The 20852-nt window shown below is 38.5% G+C and overlaps 1 protein-coding gene across 1 annotated transcript in view; it reads right to left on the bottom strand.

The window, feature by feature from the left end:
• Positions 1-1420: 1420 nt before the first annotated feature.
• Positions 1421-20852, bottom strand: part of LOC136876416 (uncharacterized) — a 574260-nt gene continuing 554828 nt past the window's right edge. The window contains exon 26 of the mRNA XM_067150371.2: positions 1421-11704. Coding sequence (XP_067006472.2) covers positions 10886-11704 — 819 coding nt within the window. The 3' untranslated portion in view covers positions 1421-10885. The remainder of the gene's footprint in view (positions 11705-20852) is intronic.

Below are 20852 nucleotides of genomic sequence, written 5' to 3' on the forward strand. Positions count from 1 at the left end.
CGTATTACCAGCTACTATCGAAAGTCAAGCAAATCCGATTTGACCGCAGAAAGCAAAACCAAGAGTGGATATTCAAAATCCGTACAACAATGTTGTTCATTTGTACAATAGTAAAACACACTCAAAATCCGTACATTTTACGGAAAAACCGGAATACTTGGCAGGTATGATAATAATAATAATTATGCGCAACAGTTGGATTATTCTGGTGTTTATAACATGCATTTTATTCTCTGGGTATTTCACTTCTAGATAGGTAACTGTGTGTTTATATTTTACCTTACATTCTCATCTGAAGTGCATTATTATTCATGATAATTATTATTTCAGGTTTTATAACATGAATTTTATTCTGAACAACAGGATGGCATAGTGCAATTTTGTTCCAGCTTTGTTTTGTGTATCAGCTGATTGTTCTTGTTAACAACTTGGAGCCACTGTTCCAATTTCCAGTGAATTGTCAAGTCAACCAACTAGACAAGTTAGTTTGTTACAAGTTATAAATCTCATTTTTCAACCGTATTGGAGTTCAGAGTATCAAATTATTATAATTAATGAACCACCTTTCCAATACATAAAATCCTTATATTTAGGATGAAACCATTTAATCATGAAACCATTTCATCCTAAATATAAGGATTTTATGTATTGGAAAGGTGGTTCATTAATTATAATAATTTGATAAGTTAGTTTGTGCTAATTAACATCAATTGCATTGATTTGCTTGTCTTAATGTGTCTCATTTTACTTGAAGTCAGCCTTACATTGCATAATGTCAGGGAAACCCAGTGGAACAGTCCCTCACCTGTCCTTTTTATATTCAATTTATCGGCAGCTACATGTACTAGAATTTTTTTTGGGTAACTTTTCAACAGAAGATGGTTCTTCTATCTCTGTGTATCACTCTCTTTAGAAAGGGTTTAAATATTGGAAAGGAGCAAGTAAGTGTCAAATCAAGTCGTACATAGAGAGATGGGAACAAGAAAGAGAACACATGATAGAACAAATAGAATGGTAGAGTGTACAGAGGGTGAGCAACAGAAAGAGCACCCAAGGAAAAACAACAAAACACAAAAGGACAATTTCCACCTCTACATACACTGCCGTCTTCAAATAGATTGTTTCTTTCCTTAACAATCCCTTCTACATCCTTCCATTCTCAGCTCCTGATGAGTTTGTTTCTGTTTCCCAACTTCATCAGGACGGCGAGCATCAAAACGCTCATTAAGGAGCCATCTTGACAGATCTGGTATGTGGTCTTCATGCAGGAAGTGTAGGATAAGAAGAAAGGCAGGTAAGTACAGGAAAGGGAAGAAACATAAGACAAAGATAAATACAGGTGGTAAAAGATCAGGAACACAGAAAGGATTTAGTGAAACCATGATGGTATTAAAGTTGATATTAGTGAAATACACAAAGCCAACATGTTTAATTAGTCTTTATTTCCGATTTTATGGCAATATTTAGCATAACATCTTTATAAAAACATAAGAAGAAACACAGATATATAGACATATCCAAAAGGCAATATGTTTGGATTTTTTTCAGTCAAATATTGAACTGGAATTGATCAAGACCAATACAATATTATGTTAGAGCTCAATAAGAATACAATTAAAAAAACTTTCAACTACATACTTTACATTACATATACGGCATGCTTAATCATATATTCCTACCACTTAAGTTTCTAACAAAACAACACTAAATTTTTAACATCACTATGCACACCAAGTGCTGACTAAGTCAACATAGCAATTTCATTTAAATAGAAAAGCATTTCTTTTTTTTATCTTAGTGAGACCATTTAAGTAACTATTTAGACTAAATCAATGATTAAAACCATTCATTTACCATTCTTTTACAGTTTCAAGATGTCATCTTTTACAAGTAAGCCAAATTTAGCCTGAATGCTCATAAACATGAGGTTAGTTGATAAAATAAAGGACTATATTTCACGGTATAAAATATTACAGTGATTTAGAGTGGTATAAACATCTAAAATGAATACTCCATGAAATGAATGAGGTGGATGTCCAGCAATCAGCTCTCTAGGAAACTTATTAGAGCTTAGAAGACACACATGTACACAATAACCATAAAATATGACATGGTTTCCATGTGGCATAGTGGGAGTGGACACTCGCTTAACCTACATAATGAATGAAGTACACAGGTGAATAAATGTATGTCATATGACCCTTACTCTTGACAAGAGATCAATGAAATTTGTAAAGATTGTTGCCAAAGGTAGACATAAATGTGAAGTATATGCCAGCATATTGTTTGTAATTATACAGAACTTTAAAACAAAGTAAATAGGGCTACTAATAGGCGTGTCTGTTACTAGAGGTCAACCAGCCTCAGGAGCTGTTTCAACTTCAATGTGCCCTTGAAATAACCAGATTGAATTGTATAGAGATTCAATGATCCTAAGTTCTAGGGGCAAAACTCCAACATAGTTATTAAAATGTACTTACTTTTTTTCCTGATAGGTTAAAAAAAAAAGTTTTTATATCAGTAGTGACAGTGCTTTCTCCAATCAACTGTTAGAAGACATATTTTGACAAGTTGAATATGTTACTATAAATTCTACATGCACTAGGTGATTAAGAAAAAATAAGACCTGGATAGGTCATACAACCTTGCTAAGAAGCTTTAGTATATCAATGATTCAGAGCAATACTATCATAACTAGCATTTTTCTCATCTTAATAATAAAAATTAAAAGTTTATGTATGCCAGAAATCACCATGGAGACTTATGGCTGTCAGTTTTTCCTAGAATGCTGATGATAGTACTGCTCTGAACCGTCAATATTTAGACTGATGCTTTCACGGCCCATGATAATAGCTTTCGAGCCTTTGCTGTGTCAAGAAACTGATTTTAAAAGGGGCATTTTAGCCTCTCTTTTTTCTTAGGGTCTAATCTAGTCCTTTTTAAGTTCATAAGATTCTCACATTAGAATCTTGTGGATTTATAACTCAAAAGTATGTTGAAATTTTCTAATTAGGATGCATAGAAAAAAAGGTTAGAACCTAAGAATCCAGGCCTTAGTGATGAGCACTTCACCGGGGATGATGACAATATTGTATTTGTGCACATCAAGGAGCCTGAGAGGGGTTTTCCCCAATTCTGGACAGCTACAGAGAATGAATTAATAACCTACTTCAAGTGGATAGTATGGGTTTACAGAGTGCCAGTGAGTTCAGGCCAATTTCCATGATGCACAAGATGTTTAGGAGACATACTAGCCAATCAGAACGGGTCTGGTTTAAGTTCCAAGAGTCTAAAGGGTAGCTTCAAGTTTTTCTATATGCAGAAAATTATTTAAGGTAGCCTTAAACACTGAAGAAGACAACTTACATGAATGGAAAAGAAGGGGTATAATAAAATTGGCCTCATGAGGATATGAAAGTAGATGCTGTTCATGTTGATGCTAGATTTAACCCACCATGACAATATCATCGGATCTTATTTGACCGAGGAGAGGCCAACTGCGACTATGACTTAAAGAGTCTGATAGGTTGTACTTGCTTGTAGTGACTGAGTTGTATCGAGAAACATGTGAACCCCAACATTTGACTGCATCTGAAGGAATAATTTGAGTTTTTGAGGGAAGTACAAGATCTAACTAGTAACACTTCTCTTGACAGCTCTACTCAACCAAGAACATGTTAGCATGGAGCTGTGCAATTCATTTTAGATGTACTGACAAGAATAAGGCAGAGGTCAAAAGATCTGGCCAGGATGGAGAGACCTCAGGCAAACTCCCTGCATCACCCAACTTGGGAATGTTATATATGTGACCCTTTGTGCAGAAAGGGACATAAAGCAGCATTTTTCGTTTTTGAGATTTTTGCAGTTCTAAAATTGGCGTAAAATATTAATTACTGACTGTTGCTATTAAGAAAAATGTATTCTGAGAAGAATGCAATTACAGCTTTCACTAATTTTCTTACCAATTGTACAAAGTTTTCACGACATCGAGTGGCAAAAACGCGAACTACTATATAACTTAGTTCATTAAGAAGACCCACAGGTAGCACAACAATCAAAACATAGAAATGCAATTTTTTTCACCCCAGACACTTTTCTTCCACAAAATTTCCATTGCCGACTTTGGGTACCTTTCCTCGCAACAGGTCATATATGGCAAAATCTCTCTGAAGGCTAGTATCCGAGTGAGTGAAGAAGGAAGAACTTACAGGCACTGGAAAAATGGAGGCGGGCATGCAGGGACCACAAAGTTACGGTCAATCTAATTTATCCTATAAAAGAAAACATTGCCTGAGAAATTGTATTGGAAATTGATGCCCCACCTACAAGAGTTTCATAAAAGTTAAGAATACTGACGCAACATCTGGATCTGAGGAGAACCATGAGTATATTGATTGCTCTACTCACAGAGAGCTATGGAGGATTGCCTCAACACTTCCATACTAAATTTTAATAGACCCATTACGGATAATAAGATAGAGAAGAAAACCATCAAGAAAGGACAATGCCTTACATGACCCTTCCTTTGTAGTGAGTAACTGGACAGAGAAGTTACCTGATGTGGTGACTGGCTAATTCAAAGATAAATGTGAATATCTATATGGATTACTCACAGAAAGAGAGAAAAGGAGAACTCTCTTTTAGGAACTGTAGGATCATGAAATAGCCTACTTGTCAGTACCTATGCATGTTATCGAGCTACAGGCAGAAGTTTCCATGATCTGGGAGAAAGAATGTCTGAATTGTGGAAGGAAGTCGGATTAGCTGATGGTATTGCTGGGTGGGACACTCTTCTTGGCCACAATGGCTGCTATGTTGTTTACTGAGTATGAGAAATAACAATGAGATTTTATAGGATCATAATACCATATCAGAGTGAGTATGTGTAAGTGTCCTGCTGTCGGCGTATGGGCAGAAAATGTTTGGTAGTGACCGTACTTACAACACGAACACCATAAGCATGCTTGCAGTAACTGTTTGATAATACCGTATAAATGAAAATTTGGCGGTGGAAAGCTTGGGTGTGGCCATTATTTGCGCTAAAGTTGGTGCAGTGCTCCTTGCGTAATGAAAACTGGAAGCTGGTATTTTTCTGCCACCCTGTTGGCAAAAGCAAGAAGTGTGCCACATACTTATTGCATTATAGGTCATTTACGGCTAAAGGAAACGTCCACATTATTGATGAGGCAGAACAAATTGGTAATCACACTGCGGGAAGAAAGTATGATGTGGATGAGAGTTCCATACACAATTGGAGGGAAAATAAAGTGAATCTTGAACAAACAGTACTGCCAGGCAGTCTATAATAGTTAGGTTCCTCAGTCTGTCAAAACTAATTTATTATTAAATAAAATTCAGAAAAATGTCTGAAAAAAAAAAATCATTTAATTTAATTTGCCAGTACCTATGTGTATGCTCGAGCTGAAGTAGCCGGCCAGCAGATTTAGAGAGGACTGATTGGAGGTCTATTTTAATTAAAATGTCAGGTATAATATGCTGATAAATGTTTTCATTTTCAGGTATTTTCTAAATTTTATTTAGTCATAAATTAGTATCGACAGACTGAAGAACCTAACAGTTATAGATTAACTAAGTTGAAACTGAAACGGTATGGCTTTAAAAAATTAAAAAAAAAAAAAAATAGGGAGATAACCAGGCATTTTGCGGATGAAAAGACAGAGTTTGAATATGCAGTCACGAGTGAAATGTGTTGGTCAAAAGCCATAGTAAAAGTGAGAGTTAAAAATTACTGGTTGTACAAGGCTAGCCATTGATGGCTCATGTGTTATTTAATGAAATAATTTCAGTTTTCGTGGGAAAATGAACATAGTGCAATGTCTGCTAGCTAATTACAAATAAAATATTGTAGATTTCCTCAGATATGTTATCGGTTTGAACCAGAAAAATTTGTATTTTACTCCTGCTAATGCAGACAAGATGTATTTATTGTACTGTAGTATTGTACTGGTTATGACCTGTACATGCCGTATTTTTGGCCATCAATTGTACTTCATCATCACGCAAGACGTTCAGAGCGACCTTGGTTTGTTTACGTTCGGAGGAGTGAGCAGGCGAGCCAGCGACAGCTGTGTGTGTGACGTAGCTGCAGGGACAGGATAGACTACCCGCCTGATGCCACGTGTAGCCTGCATGGCCTGGTAGGTTCTGGATATGAACATTCGATTGAAAAAAATTTAAAACTTCTGTAATAATAATTGCAGTGACTTGAGACATTTTGAAGAGGATAACATAAAAAATGTCGCTCATAGGGTCGGTTGGTGCAGGCATTTCAGTGGGCTTGGCGGACTGATGTGCAAGAGCAACTTCTGGCTCGGTGAGGAAAGCAACGGGAAACTACCTCACTCCTCATTTCCCTAGTACGCCTTTTCAATGATACCTAGGCCATTTATGACAGCTAATGGTGAACCTGTTGAGGATCCAACCAGCCTTTGGGCTGAATACCCAACATACATACATACATACAAACAACATAAACCTCTCAAATTGTGAATCTCAAGAAAATCTGTTGAGGGATTCACGAGATAGTCCGTTTCAAAGAGATCACATTATATGATGACGTAGGAGCCCCAAACTGAATATAAGCTGAGCTCACTAGACCCGATCAGACAGTCATAGCTGGGTGTCCAACCCGACTCTCCATGCTGCAGTGTTCGTCGAAGTGCCGACAGAGTCTAACTTCGAATATTCCAAGTCTTCATGTGGGACTTAAACTCTGACAGTTGTGTTGAAATTATAAATTGTGCGCATGTGAACTCTAATGTATGACAAAGTCTTTATAATGGACATTGAGTCCATCAGTCAAGTTGAACTTATAAATTTTGCATGTGTTGGAACTCTGATTATGACAAGTCATGTATTGGACTTAAGTGACAACAGCTGAGTTGAACTTATATTCTGTGCGCTTGTAGAAACTTCTCGATATGACTTACTTTCTTCTTGTAGAACTGAGTTTATTACCACGTTACCTGTGTGAAACTTAGTCTCAGAATCAATACTAATTTCAATGTGGCACTACTGCGATATACTAGGAACTGTGATATTTCTTTTTAAATATCAGTCAGCAGAACTTAATCTCTGAACAAACATATCATTAATTTCAGTGTGACACTACTTTGTTATACTATCAACTGTGACATTTTGTTAAATTTCAGTCAGCATAATTTCATTTATAAACAAGGGTGTTTATTAAAGTGTTCAAACTTTCACATGAATGTTAATGCAAGTGATTACCATAATCGTGTGCTATGACACCAAGGTTTCACTCCGAACTCAAACTGTGTTCTTTATCCAATTCAAACAAAATTGTTTATTATTTCTTCTGAACAGTGTGTAAATTATTTGTGTGTGACTGACAGCAGTGTCTTTGATAAACTCTAGAGCAGTCATACATTTCTTTCAATGTCAAGTGCTCCTTTATTTAGTGGAAAATCACCAAGAACTGTGCCAAGTTTCATTATTTCTATTCATGACCTGTGCTTTATTTTCTTCCAATTTCGATGCTACCCGCATCTTCATCTTTAGTGAACTTATAAATTCTATCTACAAGATTAAGAGTGAATTCGACGGCATGTCCCAACCATATTAAATGAAACAGTGTTGTTAAACCAAAGTGTCGGGGGACTGTGTAAATTTGGACACTCGTGTACGTTATGTGACGAGTGATTACCCCGCAACATTGTCGGAAATCATCCAGAACGTTGAAAGTTCGAGACTCAAACCCATATCAAACCAACCTGGGTGTTCTGGCCTTATCTCAACGTAATATTGGCAACTTCCAGAACGTGTTCCAGCCCCATTCAGCCTGGTGAACTGGGAGCATGGGTCATCAAAAGGCAATGTTGAAAACAGCGACTATCAACAGTAAGGTGATGTGCACTTTGAAATGCATTTTCTGAATAAAAACTATTATTCAATTATTTAAAATTTTTCTTGTAGATAGAACCCTGCCTCCTTTACCAAGCCCTAGCTAGAAACCACCCAGAACTGCCCTGAGACCTACTTCGTGCTAACTTTAATATTAATTCATAAAGTCGGGCTATTTTACTGGTACAGTATTTAGTTTTTTATATTAATATTTAACAAAGCTATAGAATTTAAATAACCCTTTATGTCGCATTAACTACGTCTATGGTTTTTAGAGACGCTGCAGTGCCAGAATGTTGTCCCGAAGGAGTTCTCTTAGTTGTTGGTAAATCTGACATGGGGCAGGTGCATTTGAGCACCTTCAATTACTCAAACGAGATAAAACCTGTAACTTGGGCTCAGAAGACCAGCACTTTTACTGTGGGAGTCACTACGCCCAGCAGATTTTGAGAGGATTAATTAGAAGTCTAGTTAGGACCTTTCATGATTAAGAAAGATGTATCTTTACTTACATCATCACTCTTGAGTTACAAAATGAGTGGGATGGACTTTTGCTCCAAAACGTAGCCAGTGTCATATTATGACTCTGAAAGTAGTTGTGTAGTTATGAGGATGATAATTACTAGATCAGTTCCAGAGATGTTAGAAAAGTACTGATGCGCATGACACTTTGAAGAGAATACAGAGAATTCGCAATTTAAATTCAACTGATCTGAAAATGTAACTGAACAATGTCATTATTTACAATATCTATATGGATTCAACAGATGCAGAATAAGTTAATGTGTAGAAAGGAAGACTATACTCATAGGACTGACTAACCAGGAATTCATGATTAAGACCAAAATTTCTCTTCATTCAGACACACCATAAAATACACAAAAAACATCTTGTATTGTATACATGTCAACAGAACAAATAATCAAAAAACCTAATACTCAAAACACAGGTATAACAATTTTTTTTCCTTGATGATCAATGACTGGATAGACTGAAGAATATGTTGCTCCGGCATATGATACGAGAACTTAAAGAATCATAAACAGTTTTTAAGCAGCAAGAAATATTAAATACAGTAGTTACATGAACTGCATCAACAGCATCGTATGTTCAGTACTTGGTAAAACATGGATTTCACTACATTCTAACAAGAAGTATCAATAGAGATTCACTGGAACTGTTTTTAAGTGGTCTGAGGCTGACAGTGTGTGGTAATGACATACTGGATTACTGTACTATTATTTTATTATCAACAGAATACTGAAACCAACGACTTCCTCTTCCTTCTCATACAGAAAGTATGTCTGATGAAACAGAACTTTGCAGACAATTTACAATAACATGAAAGGAAGTTTTCAACGCCCATGTCGAGAACCATATAAGATGAGCAGATTGTTATTATATCATTATCACTCACTTTCATTGAGAACTATATAAATTACTCTAAACATTATTTAATGGCACACATTGGAAGATATATATTGAAATATTAACAGAATAATGCTGTACAACAAGCAATAACTGAATACTGACTGCCTCTTATGCATCTATAATATAGTATAACGCTATTTTTAATGTTTCCGGAATTTATGTTTTACAGCAATTTAAGTTTTTTTTCCTTGGTCCCTTCAGTTTCTCTATTTTTATAATGCCACCCAGTCCCTGCTTTTACCTTAATGAAATTCTGAATTCCACACCTTGTAGACCAGTGAACATAAAGGGAAGTGGTGATTTAGAAAAAAATGCACCAACCCTTGCGGTGACTTGAAGCATCACCAGGCTGCACCAAGCGAGCGATTGTTACCGAAGCGGAACTACACTGAAGGCAGGTGCGGGGCCAAGCTGCATGCCGTGCGGTGGCCAGTAATCACTCAGCTTTGGTACATTAGTTGCTTGCATCTGGTACATTAGTTGCTTGCATCTTTGCTGTACTGTTGCTCTTGTAGCCTATTTACAGCTTGCGAGTCTTTAAATTAAACTGCACAACAAAATACAACTCTTCTGTCAGGAAATAAAAAATAAAATGAAAAAGCATAAGATTCGTTCTACCATGGACATGAACAACAAGTTGTTGTTCTCTTTTCAAAAACGATATAAATCAATTAACATATAGACCGATTTGAATTTATTTTTAAACAATCTGCCAATGCTTGAACAGGAATTGATCCTTTCAAATTTCAAAATGGTGTCACCAATTGATGCTGCAAACCACAGAACAAGAAACGTGACAAATTATTTATAGAATACAAGTTGCTTTTAACTGCTGCATACTGAAATGTAGTGTGACAACACTCTCTCCCTTTTTTAATAGAAATTAATTGTATGAAGTACAATACAGTATACTATATATCGATAATGAGATTTTCTTAGGGTGCTACACTATTTTTTTTTTTTTTGGTCAGCAGTATACATAAAAGAAAATTCCATCATTTACACCTTCCTGCAATTTAAACTTATTCTGAAGTGCCTTGAAAAGTGTAGTTCCAATTACGTTCCCTAGAGATAGTTCAGTTACCAAGTTTATGGTGGCTTTCACTGCCCCTTGTATGCTAGTTACACCTGAATTCCCTTGTTAGTAAATATTCATATCTTTTGCTCAAAGCACCTGCCATCCCCCTGAATCTCTAAGATGCAAGGCATAGCACAGTATTGTTCACTGAAATTCATATCTGCACTAGTTATTGTGGTGGTGGCGATTACTGTTTTCTGCGCCTAAATATTAGTTTTCTATTTCTCAGGACGATTCTACTGCTCTACTATGTCTTACTTAAGAAATATTTTGGGGTAACTGTACCGTAAGATCTGAACTTATTTTTTGAGGCTGTAATGAATCATGTTTGTACATCACTTTTAACATCTCTTCCTTTGTCAACAACATTTTAAAAAGAAATCTGAGGAAAAAAAAAAAAACCCCTATTAAAATTGCCACAGGAGTTTGAAAAAACTAAGTCGATACCATCCACATTTTAACCAAATTCTGACAAACTCTTGATCCACTTTCCTAGACGGGATGTTGGTCACAGGTGGTGAAGCGGACTGATGCTCTCAACAGCTTGTGGAATGTCCTGAAACTTGGCATGGGTATGTCTCTTATACTGGTGATGAGCCGGCTGCAGTTGGCAATCACATGATCTATCTGAGCACATGTTGCTCCATCCGACCAAGTTACCATTGTAGAGTCCCACCGCGTAGAAAAAAGATATAGCCTGCATTTGTGCAGCATAGCCTTCAGTTTAACACCATTCTCATTGGTGTGAGTATGGGTGATATATGGCCCAATAAACCAACTATCTTCCTGTACCAAATCTGCTTTTCCTATCTCGGCATTGAAGTCTCCAAGCAGCAGAATGTGGTCCTCTGGACAGAAGCTTGATACTAAATTCAGCAATTCATCCATGACAGGAGCTGCCTGTGAATCAGACGGAGGAGGGATGAGTGCAGTGACTAGAGCCAAGTTATGGTGGGCTGTCTTCAACTGCACATGAGCCAGGTTCCCTGAAGAAGGGTTCCATTCAAACACAGCTGGCAGTAGATCCCTGTGAATGAGGAAGCCCACCCCTGAAGGTGATCTTTCCTCTGACCCGCTCAGATACCACTTGTAATGTTTAGTGTACATAGTACATGCAGGAAGATGCGTCTCTTGAATGGCCACGATGTCGATACCCAAACCACTAAGGTTCTCATCCATGAGGTATTGGATGTCAGGATCAGCACACACCCCCATTACATTCCAAGTGGCAATACTCCATGTGTATTTTGAGGAGAAGGAGTTAGCCTGGTATGTGATGGGGGGACCCATTGGCGTAGAACTACGATATCTCTGAAATCATACAAATTAAGATTAAATTATTTATTGTTATTACAACATTATTAAGGCAATAAAACTATCAGAAGGTGTACAGACAATAAGCTTACACTTAAAACAATATTTAGAATACAGCCTTCAGCTTAACTATTTTAAGAATACAGGCAATGAATCATACTTGTTAATAAAGAGGGAGAGCAACCTGTCTTGGCAAGGACATGAAAAACACCAACATATTAGAATGAACCAAGAAATAAATATTTCAGCAGCAAGACTGAAAGTGTTTGCAGCCAGGTGATGTACAGATCCCTCTCTGCGCATCATATGAAAAAAAAAAAAAAAAAAAAAAATTCCTTGATCCTTAGTAGCTTTGGAGAAACCGTCAAAGAGTTACCACCACCAATGTGTACATAATAATAATATTGTATGAATTCGACCGCTGAATGGAAGTCAAATGAGATAGCACTCTCTTGAAATCTAGTAAGTTGATTTCAGTAGCGGCTGGCTCATAAGGACTCTTGAGCGGTGTCGTCCCAAGAGAACTAGGTAAGTGACTTTTTAGCACGCAGTTCGCTGATAAATGTTTTCAGGTTGAAGGTAAGGCAGGGACTCTCGAGCTTCCGCCCCAAGATATAGAGGGATATAGTGAGGGTAAGGGGAGAGAAGGTGGAAGCATGCAGGTGGACGGTTTCGGAGGGATGAAGGGCGTGGGAAGAGGCCTTAAGCTCGGCAGAGTCCATAAGAGTAAAGGCATTTTCACAAACCCCTCTACGAGCATGCGCCAGCCATGGCTGCATATAATGAAATTAGATAATAATTCATGACCTTGTTTGCCCTTTTAATTATATTTGAAGAAGAAAAAGAATAATGAATGATAATGAAATGTAACATTTGAGACCAGGAACGTCGATTCAAATTGCGCAGGTGAAGTAACACAGGCCTCCGGCTTGCATCCTGCGTTTCGTGAGGGTTGGCAGCAGTGAGCGAACTCGTTTTCGCGCGGAAGACTTGAATGAATGTGTTGATACTGGTCCATAGCTGTACTATTTGTTTGAAATCTTCCTTTATGTTCATGCTTTGTGGTGATTATTCTGTATGCTATTAAGCATTGTAAATAGTCTGTGCCAATTTACTGGTGCGATTGTGATTTGAAATTGCTTGTGGTGATAGTAATATCCTCGCGCTTTCTTTATCTGTGTTTATTGATAATAATAAAATACATATATACATTACCATTATGGACTGTTATGCCTTTCAGCATTCAGTCTGCAAGCCTCTGTGAATTTACTAAACGTCGCCACAATCCTCGATTTGCAACTAGTGCTGAGGCCTCATTTAGTTCTATACCTCTTATCTTTAAATCGCTAGAAACCAAGTCTAACCATCGTCATCTTGGTCTACCTCTACTTCTCTTACCTTCCATAGCAGAGTCCATAATTCTCCCAGGTAACCTATCCTCCATTCGCCTCACATGACCCCACCAATGAAGCCGATTTATGCATACAGCTTCATCCAATGACTTAATTCCCAAATTAGCATTTATCTCCTCATTCCAAGTACCATCACGCAATTGTTCCCACCTGTTTGTACCAGCAAACATTCTTGCCGCTTTCATGTCTGTTACTTCTAACTTATGAATAAGATATCCTGAGTCCACCCAGCATTCACTCCCGTAAAGCAAAGTTGGTCTGAAAACAGACCGATGTAAAGATAGTTTCGTCTGGGAGCTGACTTCCTTCTTACAGAATACTGTTGATCGCAACTGTGAGCTCATTGCATTAGCTTTACGACACATATATTCAATCTCACTTACTATATTACCATCCTGGGAGAACACACAACCTAAATACTTGAGAGAACACACAACCTAAATACTTGAAATTACCGACCTGTTCTAGCTTTGTATCACCAATCTGACATTCAATTCTGTTGAATTTCTTACCTACTGATATTAATTTAGTCTTCGAGAGGCTAATTTTCATACCATACTCATTGCACCTCTTTTCAAGTTCCAAGATATTAGACTGCAGGCTTTCGGCATAGTCTGCCATTAAGACCAAGTCCTCAGCATAGGCCAGACGGCTTACTACATTTCCACCTAACTGAATCCCTCCCTGCCATTTTATATCATTCAGCAGATGATCCATGTAAACTACAAACAGCAAAGGTGAGAGATTGCAGCCTTGTCTAACCCCTGTAAGTACCCTGAACCAAGAACTCATTCTACCATCAATTCCCCCTGAAGCCCAATTGTCAACATAAATGCCTTCGATTGATTTTAATAATCTAGTTTCAACTCCTTAGTCCCCCAGTATAGCGAACATCTTTTCCCTCGGTACCCTGGCATATCCTTTCTCGAGATCTATTCCTCCCGTAGCATCTTTCAATTACCAGGCGCATACTGAAAATCTGATCCTGACAGCCTCTGTGGTCTGAAACCACACTGGTTTTCATCCAACTTCCTCTCAACTACTGATCGCACCCTCCCTTCCAAGATGCCAGTGAATACTTTGCCTGGTATACTAATCAATGAGATACCTCCATAGTTGTTGCAATCCTTCCTGTTCCCTTGCTTATAGATAGGTGCAATTACAGCTTTTGTCCAATCTGAGGTACCTTACCAATATTCCATGCTAATTTTACTACTCTATGAAGCCATTTCATCCCTGCCTTCCCACATTACTTCACCATTTCAGGTCTAATTTCATCTATTCCTGCTGCTTTATGACAATGGAGTTTATTTACCATCCTTTCCACTTCCTCAAACGCAATTTCACCAACATCATTTTCCTCCTCCCCATGAGCTTGGCTGTTCGCAACACCACCAGGATGATTACCTTTTACACTGAGATGTTCAAAATATTCCCTCCACTTCTCCAGTGATTCCCAGGAATCTATTATGAGTTCACCTGAATTACTCAAACACTGTTCATTTCCTTTTTCCCTCCCTTCCTAAGATTCTTTATTACTGTCAAGAAAGGTTTCCCTTCTGCTTGACCTAACCTTTCCAGGCTATTACCAAAATGTTCCCATGACTTCTTTTTGGATTCAACAACTATTTGTTTTGCTCTGTTTCTTTCATCTACGTAAAAATCATTGTCGGCCTCCGCCCTTGTTTGGAGCCATTTCTGATAAGCCTTCCTTTTACGTTTACAAGCTGCTCTCACTTCATCATTCCACCAAGATGTTTGCCTTTTCCCATCTTTACACATAGTGGTTCCTACGCATTCCCTTGCTGTTTCTACTACAGCATCCCTGTATGCCACCCATTCACTTTCTACATCCTGAACCTGCTTAATGTCCACTGTTTGAAATTTCTCATTAATCATATCCATGTACTTCTGTCTAATTTCCTCATCCTGGAGATTTTCTACCCTTATTCGTTTGCAGACAGATTTCACTTTCTCTACCCTAGGCCTAGAGACACTTAGTTCACTACAGATCAGATAGTGGTCTGTATCATCGAAAAAACCCCGGAAAACTCGTACATTCCTAACAGATTTCCTGAATTCAAAGTCGGTTAAGATATAGTCTATTATGGATCTGGTATCCCTAGCCTCCCATGTGTAGCGGTGAATAGCCTTATGCTTGAAGAATGTATTCGTAACAGCTAAACCCATACTAGCACAGAAGTTCAGCAAATGCTTCCCATTCCCATTAGCTTCCATATCTTCCCCACATTTACCGATTACCCTTTCATATCCTTCAGTTCTATTCCCAACTCTCGCATTGAAATCGCCCATTAGCACTATTATATCCTTGTGGTTGACTATGACCACGATGTCACTCAATGCTTCATAAAACTTGTCAACTTCACCCTCATCTGCACACTCACATGGTGAATACACGGAGACAATTCTAGTCCTAATTCCTCCAACTGACAAATCTACCCACATCATTCGCTCATTTACGGGCCTCACAGAAACTATGTCGCGTGCAATGGTATTCCTGATAAAGAGCCCTACCCCAGACTCTGCCCTTTCCTTTCTAACACCCGTCAAGTACACTTTATAATCTCCTATCTCTTCCTCATTATCTCCCCGCACCCGAATATCACTTACTCCTAGCAAATCCAGATGCATCCTTTTTGCTGACTCAGCCAGTTCTACTTTCTTTCTTCCATAAGCCCCATTAATACTGATAGCTCCCCATCAAATTCCATTTCGTTCGCCAAGTTGTTTCCAAAGAGTCCCTCGCCTGTCAAATAGGAGTGGGACTCCATTACTCCCATAGGTCAGAGGCTTGCTTAAAATGTTCTGAGCTTGGTAAATTCATGAAGCAGGATGCTACCCTACTTGCACATAGTCCAAGTGAGGATCTCTCCTCTAACGGGTTATGGACCACCGGTGAATTGTATAGTCCTAGCCGCCTGAACACAAGAAGGGCCATGACTCAGAATATGTCCGAGATGCCCACTCCCGTTCCATAGCAACTGGAATCCCGACTCTCAGGACCACTTACTAGGACACTCAGCTGTTGCCCATTGTTCAGGAACTAGGACGTGACTACAGTAACCCACACCATGAACCACTGATAATAATAATATTAATAATAATAATGCTAATGCTGTGCTGTAAGAGTGGAAACTGGTGAGTTGTGTTCACAGTGCTTAAATCTTAAATGTCATTACTTTTTTAAATTTAAAACAGAACATTTTAAACAAGCCTCTGACCTATGGGAGTAACGGAGTCCCACTCCGATTTGACAGGCGAGGGACTCCTTGGAAACACCTTGGCGAACGAAATGGAATTTGATGGGGAGCTATCAATATTAATGGGGCTTATGGAAGAAAGAAGGTGGAACTGGCTGAGTCAGCAAAGAGGATGCATCTGGATGTGCTAGGAGTAAGTGATATTCGGGTAAGGGGAGATAACTAGGAAGAGATAGGAGATATGCGAGAGTTGGAAATAGAACTGAAGGATACGAAAGAGAGGGTTGGTAAATGTGGGGAAGATATGGAAGCTAATGGGAATGGGAAGCGTTTGCTGGACTTCTGTGCTAGTATGGGTTTAGCTGTTACGAATACATTCTTCAAGCATAAGGCTATTCACTGCTACACATGGGAGGCTAGGGATACCAGATCCATAATACACTATATCTTAACAGACTTTGAATTCAGGAAATCTGTTAGGAATGTACGAGTTTTCCGGGGATTTTTCTATGATACAGACCACTATCTGATCTGTAGAGAACTAAGTATCTCTAGGCCTACGGTAGAGAAAGTGAAATCTGTCTGCAAACGAATAAGGGTAGAAAATCTCCAGGACAGGGAAATTAGACAGAAATACATGGATATGATTAGTGAGAAGTTTCGAACAGTCGACAGTAAACAGGTTCAGGATATAGAAAGTGAATGGGTGGCATACAGGGATGCTGTAGTAGAAACAGCAAAGGAATGCCTAGGAACAACTGTGTGTAAAGATGGGAAAAGGCAAACATCTTGGTGGAATCATAAAGTGAGAGCAGCTTGTAAACGTCAAAAGAAGGCTTATCAGAAATGGCTCCAAACAAGGGCCGAGGCACACAGGGATTTGTACGTAGATGAAAGAAACAGAGCGAAACAAATTGTTGTTGATCCAAAAAGAAGTCATGGGAGGATTTTGGTAACAACCTGGAAAGGCTAGGTCAAGAAGCAGGGAATCATTTCTGGACAGTAATAAAGAATCATAGGAAGGGAGGGAAAAAGGCAATGAACAGTGTTTTGAGTAAGGAAATGAACAGTAATTTGAGTAATTCAGGTAAACTCATAAGAGATCCCAGGAAATCACTGGAGAGGTGGAGGGAATATTTTGAACGTAATTCAGGTGAACTCATAATAGATCCCAGGGAATCACTGGAGAGGTGGAGGGAATATTTTGAACATCTTCTCAATGTAAAAGGAAATCATCCTGGTGGTTTTGCAAACAGCCAAGCTCATGGGGAGGAGGAAAATGATGTTGGTGAAATTATGCTTGAGGAAGTGGAAGGATGGTAAATAAAATCCATTGTCATAAGACAGCAGAAATAGATGAAATTAGACCTGAAATGGTGAAGTATAGTGGGAAGCCAGGGATGAAATGGCTTCATAGAGTAGTAAAATTAGCATGGAGTCTTGCAGCGACCGAGATGGTATGGACATATGCGACGCATGGGTGATAACAGATTACCAAAAAAAATGTACGATCTAAAACTTGAAGACAAAAGACCAAGAGGGCGACCAAGACTCAGGTACAAGGACATGGTGAAGATTGACATTCAACAGAGAGGACATACTTTGGAAAGCATTGAAGAAGGAGAGAAGTTTAGGGACCACAACTGGTGGAGAAGTCTCGTTTGCCGACCCATCGCTTAAGATGGAACGACGTGGGGTATGTATGTATGTATGTATGTATGTATGTATGTATGTATGTATGTATGTTGGTAAGGTACCTTCAGATCGGACAAAAGATGTAATTGCACCTATCTATAAGCAAGGGAACCGGAAGGATTGCAACAACTGTCGAGGTATCTCTTTGATTAGTATACCAGGCAAAGTATTCACCGGTATCTTGGAAGGGAGTGTGTGATCAGTCGTTGAGAGGAAGTTGGATGAAAACCAGTGTGGTTTCAGACCACAGAGAGGCTGCCAGGATCAGATTTTCAGTATGCAACAGGTAATTGAAAAATGCTACGAGAGGAATAGGCAGTTGTGTTTAAGTTTCGTAGATCTAGAGAAAGCATATGACAGGGTACCGAGGGAAAAGATGTTCGCCATACTGGGGGACTATGGAATTAAAGGTAGATTATTAAAGTCAATCAAAGGCATTTATGTTGACAATTGGGCTTCAGGGAGAATTGATGGTAGAATGAGTTCTTGGTTCAGGGTACTTACAGGGGTTAGACAAGGCTGTAATCTTTCACCTTTGCTGTTCGTCGTTTACATGGATCATCTGCTGAAAGATATAAAATGGCAGGGAGGGATTCAGTTAGGTGGAAATGTAGTAAGCAGTCTGGTCTATAATAACGACTTAAGTCTTAATGGCAGATTTTGCCGAAAGCCTGCAGTGTAATATCTTGGAACTTGAAAATAGGTGCAATGAGTATGGTATGAAAATTAGCCTCTCGAAGAATAAATTGATGTCAGTAGGTAAAAAATTCAACAGAACTGAATGTCAGATTGGTGATGCAAGGCTAGAACAGATAAAAATTTCATTGTTCCGTATTGAAATTATTGATGTTAAAAATTAAATAACTGGAGGTTCAACCTATTCAATACTCAAAAGAAAGAAACGTAGCAATCACATTTCTATTTAAATGGGACCGGTTTCGACCTTAGTCTAGGTCATCATCAGCCATAAAAAACATGTAAAATGTTTAAGAATGTTGGAGGTCAGTTTTTCACTGTTAGGCACAAAGACACGACATCACATTCTGTTCTGCACAAAGTTGATTGTTAATGTTGTGACTTTGTGCAGAACAGAATGTGATGTCGTGTCTTTGTGCCTAACAGTGAAAAACTGACCTCCAACATTCTTAAACATTTTACATGTTTTTTATGGCTGATGATGACCTAGACTAAGGTCGAAACCGGTCCCATTTAAATAGAAATGTGATTGCTACGTTTCTTTCTTTTGAGTACTGAATAGGTTGAACCTCCAGTTATTTAATTTTTAACAAGGCTAGAACAGGTCGATAATTTCAAGTATTTAGGTTGTGTGTTCTCCCAGGATGGTAATATAGTAAGTGAGATTGAATATAGGTGTCGTAAAGCTAATGCAATGAGCTCACAGTTGCGATCAACAGTATTCTGTAAGAAGGAAATCATCTCCCGGACAAAACTATCTTTACATCGGTCTGTTTTCAGACCAACTTTGCTTTACGGGAGTGAATGCTGGGTGGACTCAGGAGTTAGAAGTAACAGACATGAAAGCAGCAAGAATGTTTGCTGGTACAAACACGTGGAAACAATTACGGGATGGTACTCGGAATGAGGAGATAAATGCTAATTTGGGAATTAAGTCATTGGATGAAGCTGTACGCATAAATCGGCTTCAGTGGTGGGGTCATGTGAGGCGAATGGAGGATAGGTTACCTGGGAGAATTATGGACTCTGCTATGGAAGGTAAGAGAAGTAGAGGTAGACCAAGACGACGATGGTTAGACTCGGTTTCTAACGATTTAAAGATAGGAGTTATAGAACTAAATGAGGCCACAACACTAGTTGCAAATCGAGGATTGTGGCGACGTTTCGTAAATTCACAGAGGCTTGCAGACTGAACGCTGAAAGGCATAACAGTCTATAATGATAACGTATGTTTGTATGTATGTATGTATGTATGTATTCTAACAATGCTTACACCTTAGGGTGGGTCCATACATACATACATACATACATACATACATACATACATACATACATACATACATACATACATACATACATACATACATACATACATACATACATACATACATACATACATTATCATTATAGACTGTTATGCCTTTCAGCGTTTAGTCTGCAAGCCTCTGTGAGTTTACTGAACGTCGCCACAATCCTTGATTTTCAACTAGTGTTGTAGCCTCATTTAGTTCTATAACTCCTATCTTTAAATCGTTAGAAACCGAGTCTAACCATCGTCTTCTTGGTCTCCCTCTACTTCTCTTACCCTCCATAACAGAGTCCATTATTCTCCTAGGTAACCTATCCTCCTCCATTCGCCTCACATGACCCCACTACCGAAGCCGGTTTATGCGTACAGCTTCATCCATCGAGTTCATTCCTAAATTAGCCTTTATCTTCTCATTCCAAGTATCCTCCTGCCATTGTTCCAACCTGTTTATACCAGCAATCATTCTTGCTACTTTCATGTCTGTTACTTCTAACTTATGAATAAGATATCCCGAGTCCACCCAGCTTTCGCTCCCGTAAAGCAAAGTTGGTCTGAAAATAGACCGATGTAAAGATAGTTTCGTCTGGGAGCTGACTTCCTTCTTACAGAATACTGCTGATCGCAACTGTGAGCTCACTGCATTAGCTTTACTACACCTTGATTCAATCTCACTTACGATATTACCATCCTGGGAGAACACACAACCTAAATACTTGAAATTATCGACCTGTTCCAGCTTTGTATCACCAATCTGGCATTCAATTCTGTTGAATTTCTTACCTACTGATATCAATTTAGTCTTCGAGAGGCTG

The sequence above is a fragment of the Anabrus simplex genome, chromosome 6 (genome assembly GCF_040414725.1).
Source record: "Anabrus simplex isolate iqAnaSimp1 chromosome 6, ASM4041472v1, whole genome shotgun sequence".
Lineage (NCBI taxonomy): Eukaryota > Metazoa > Arthropoda > Insecta > Orthoptera > Tettigoniidae > Anabrus > Anabrus simplex.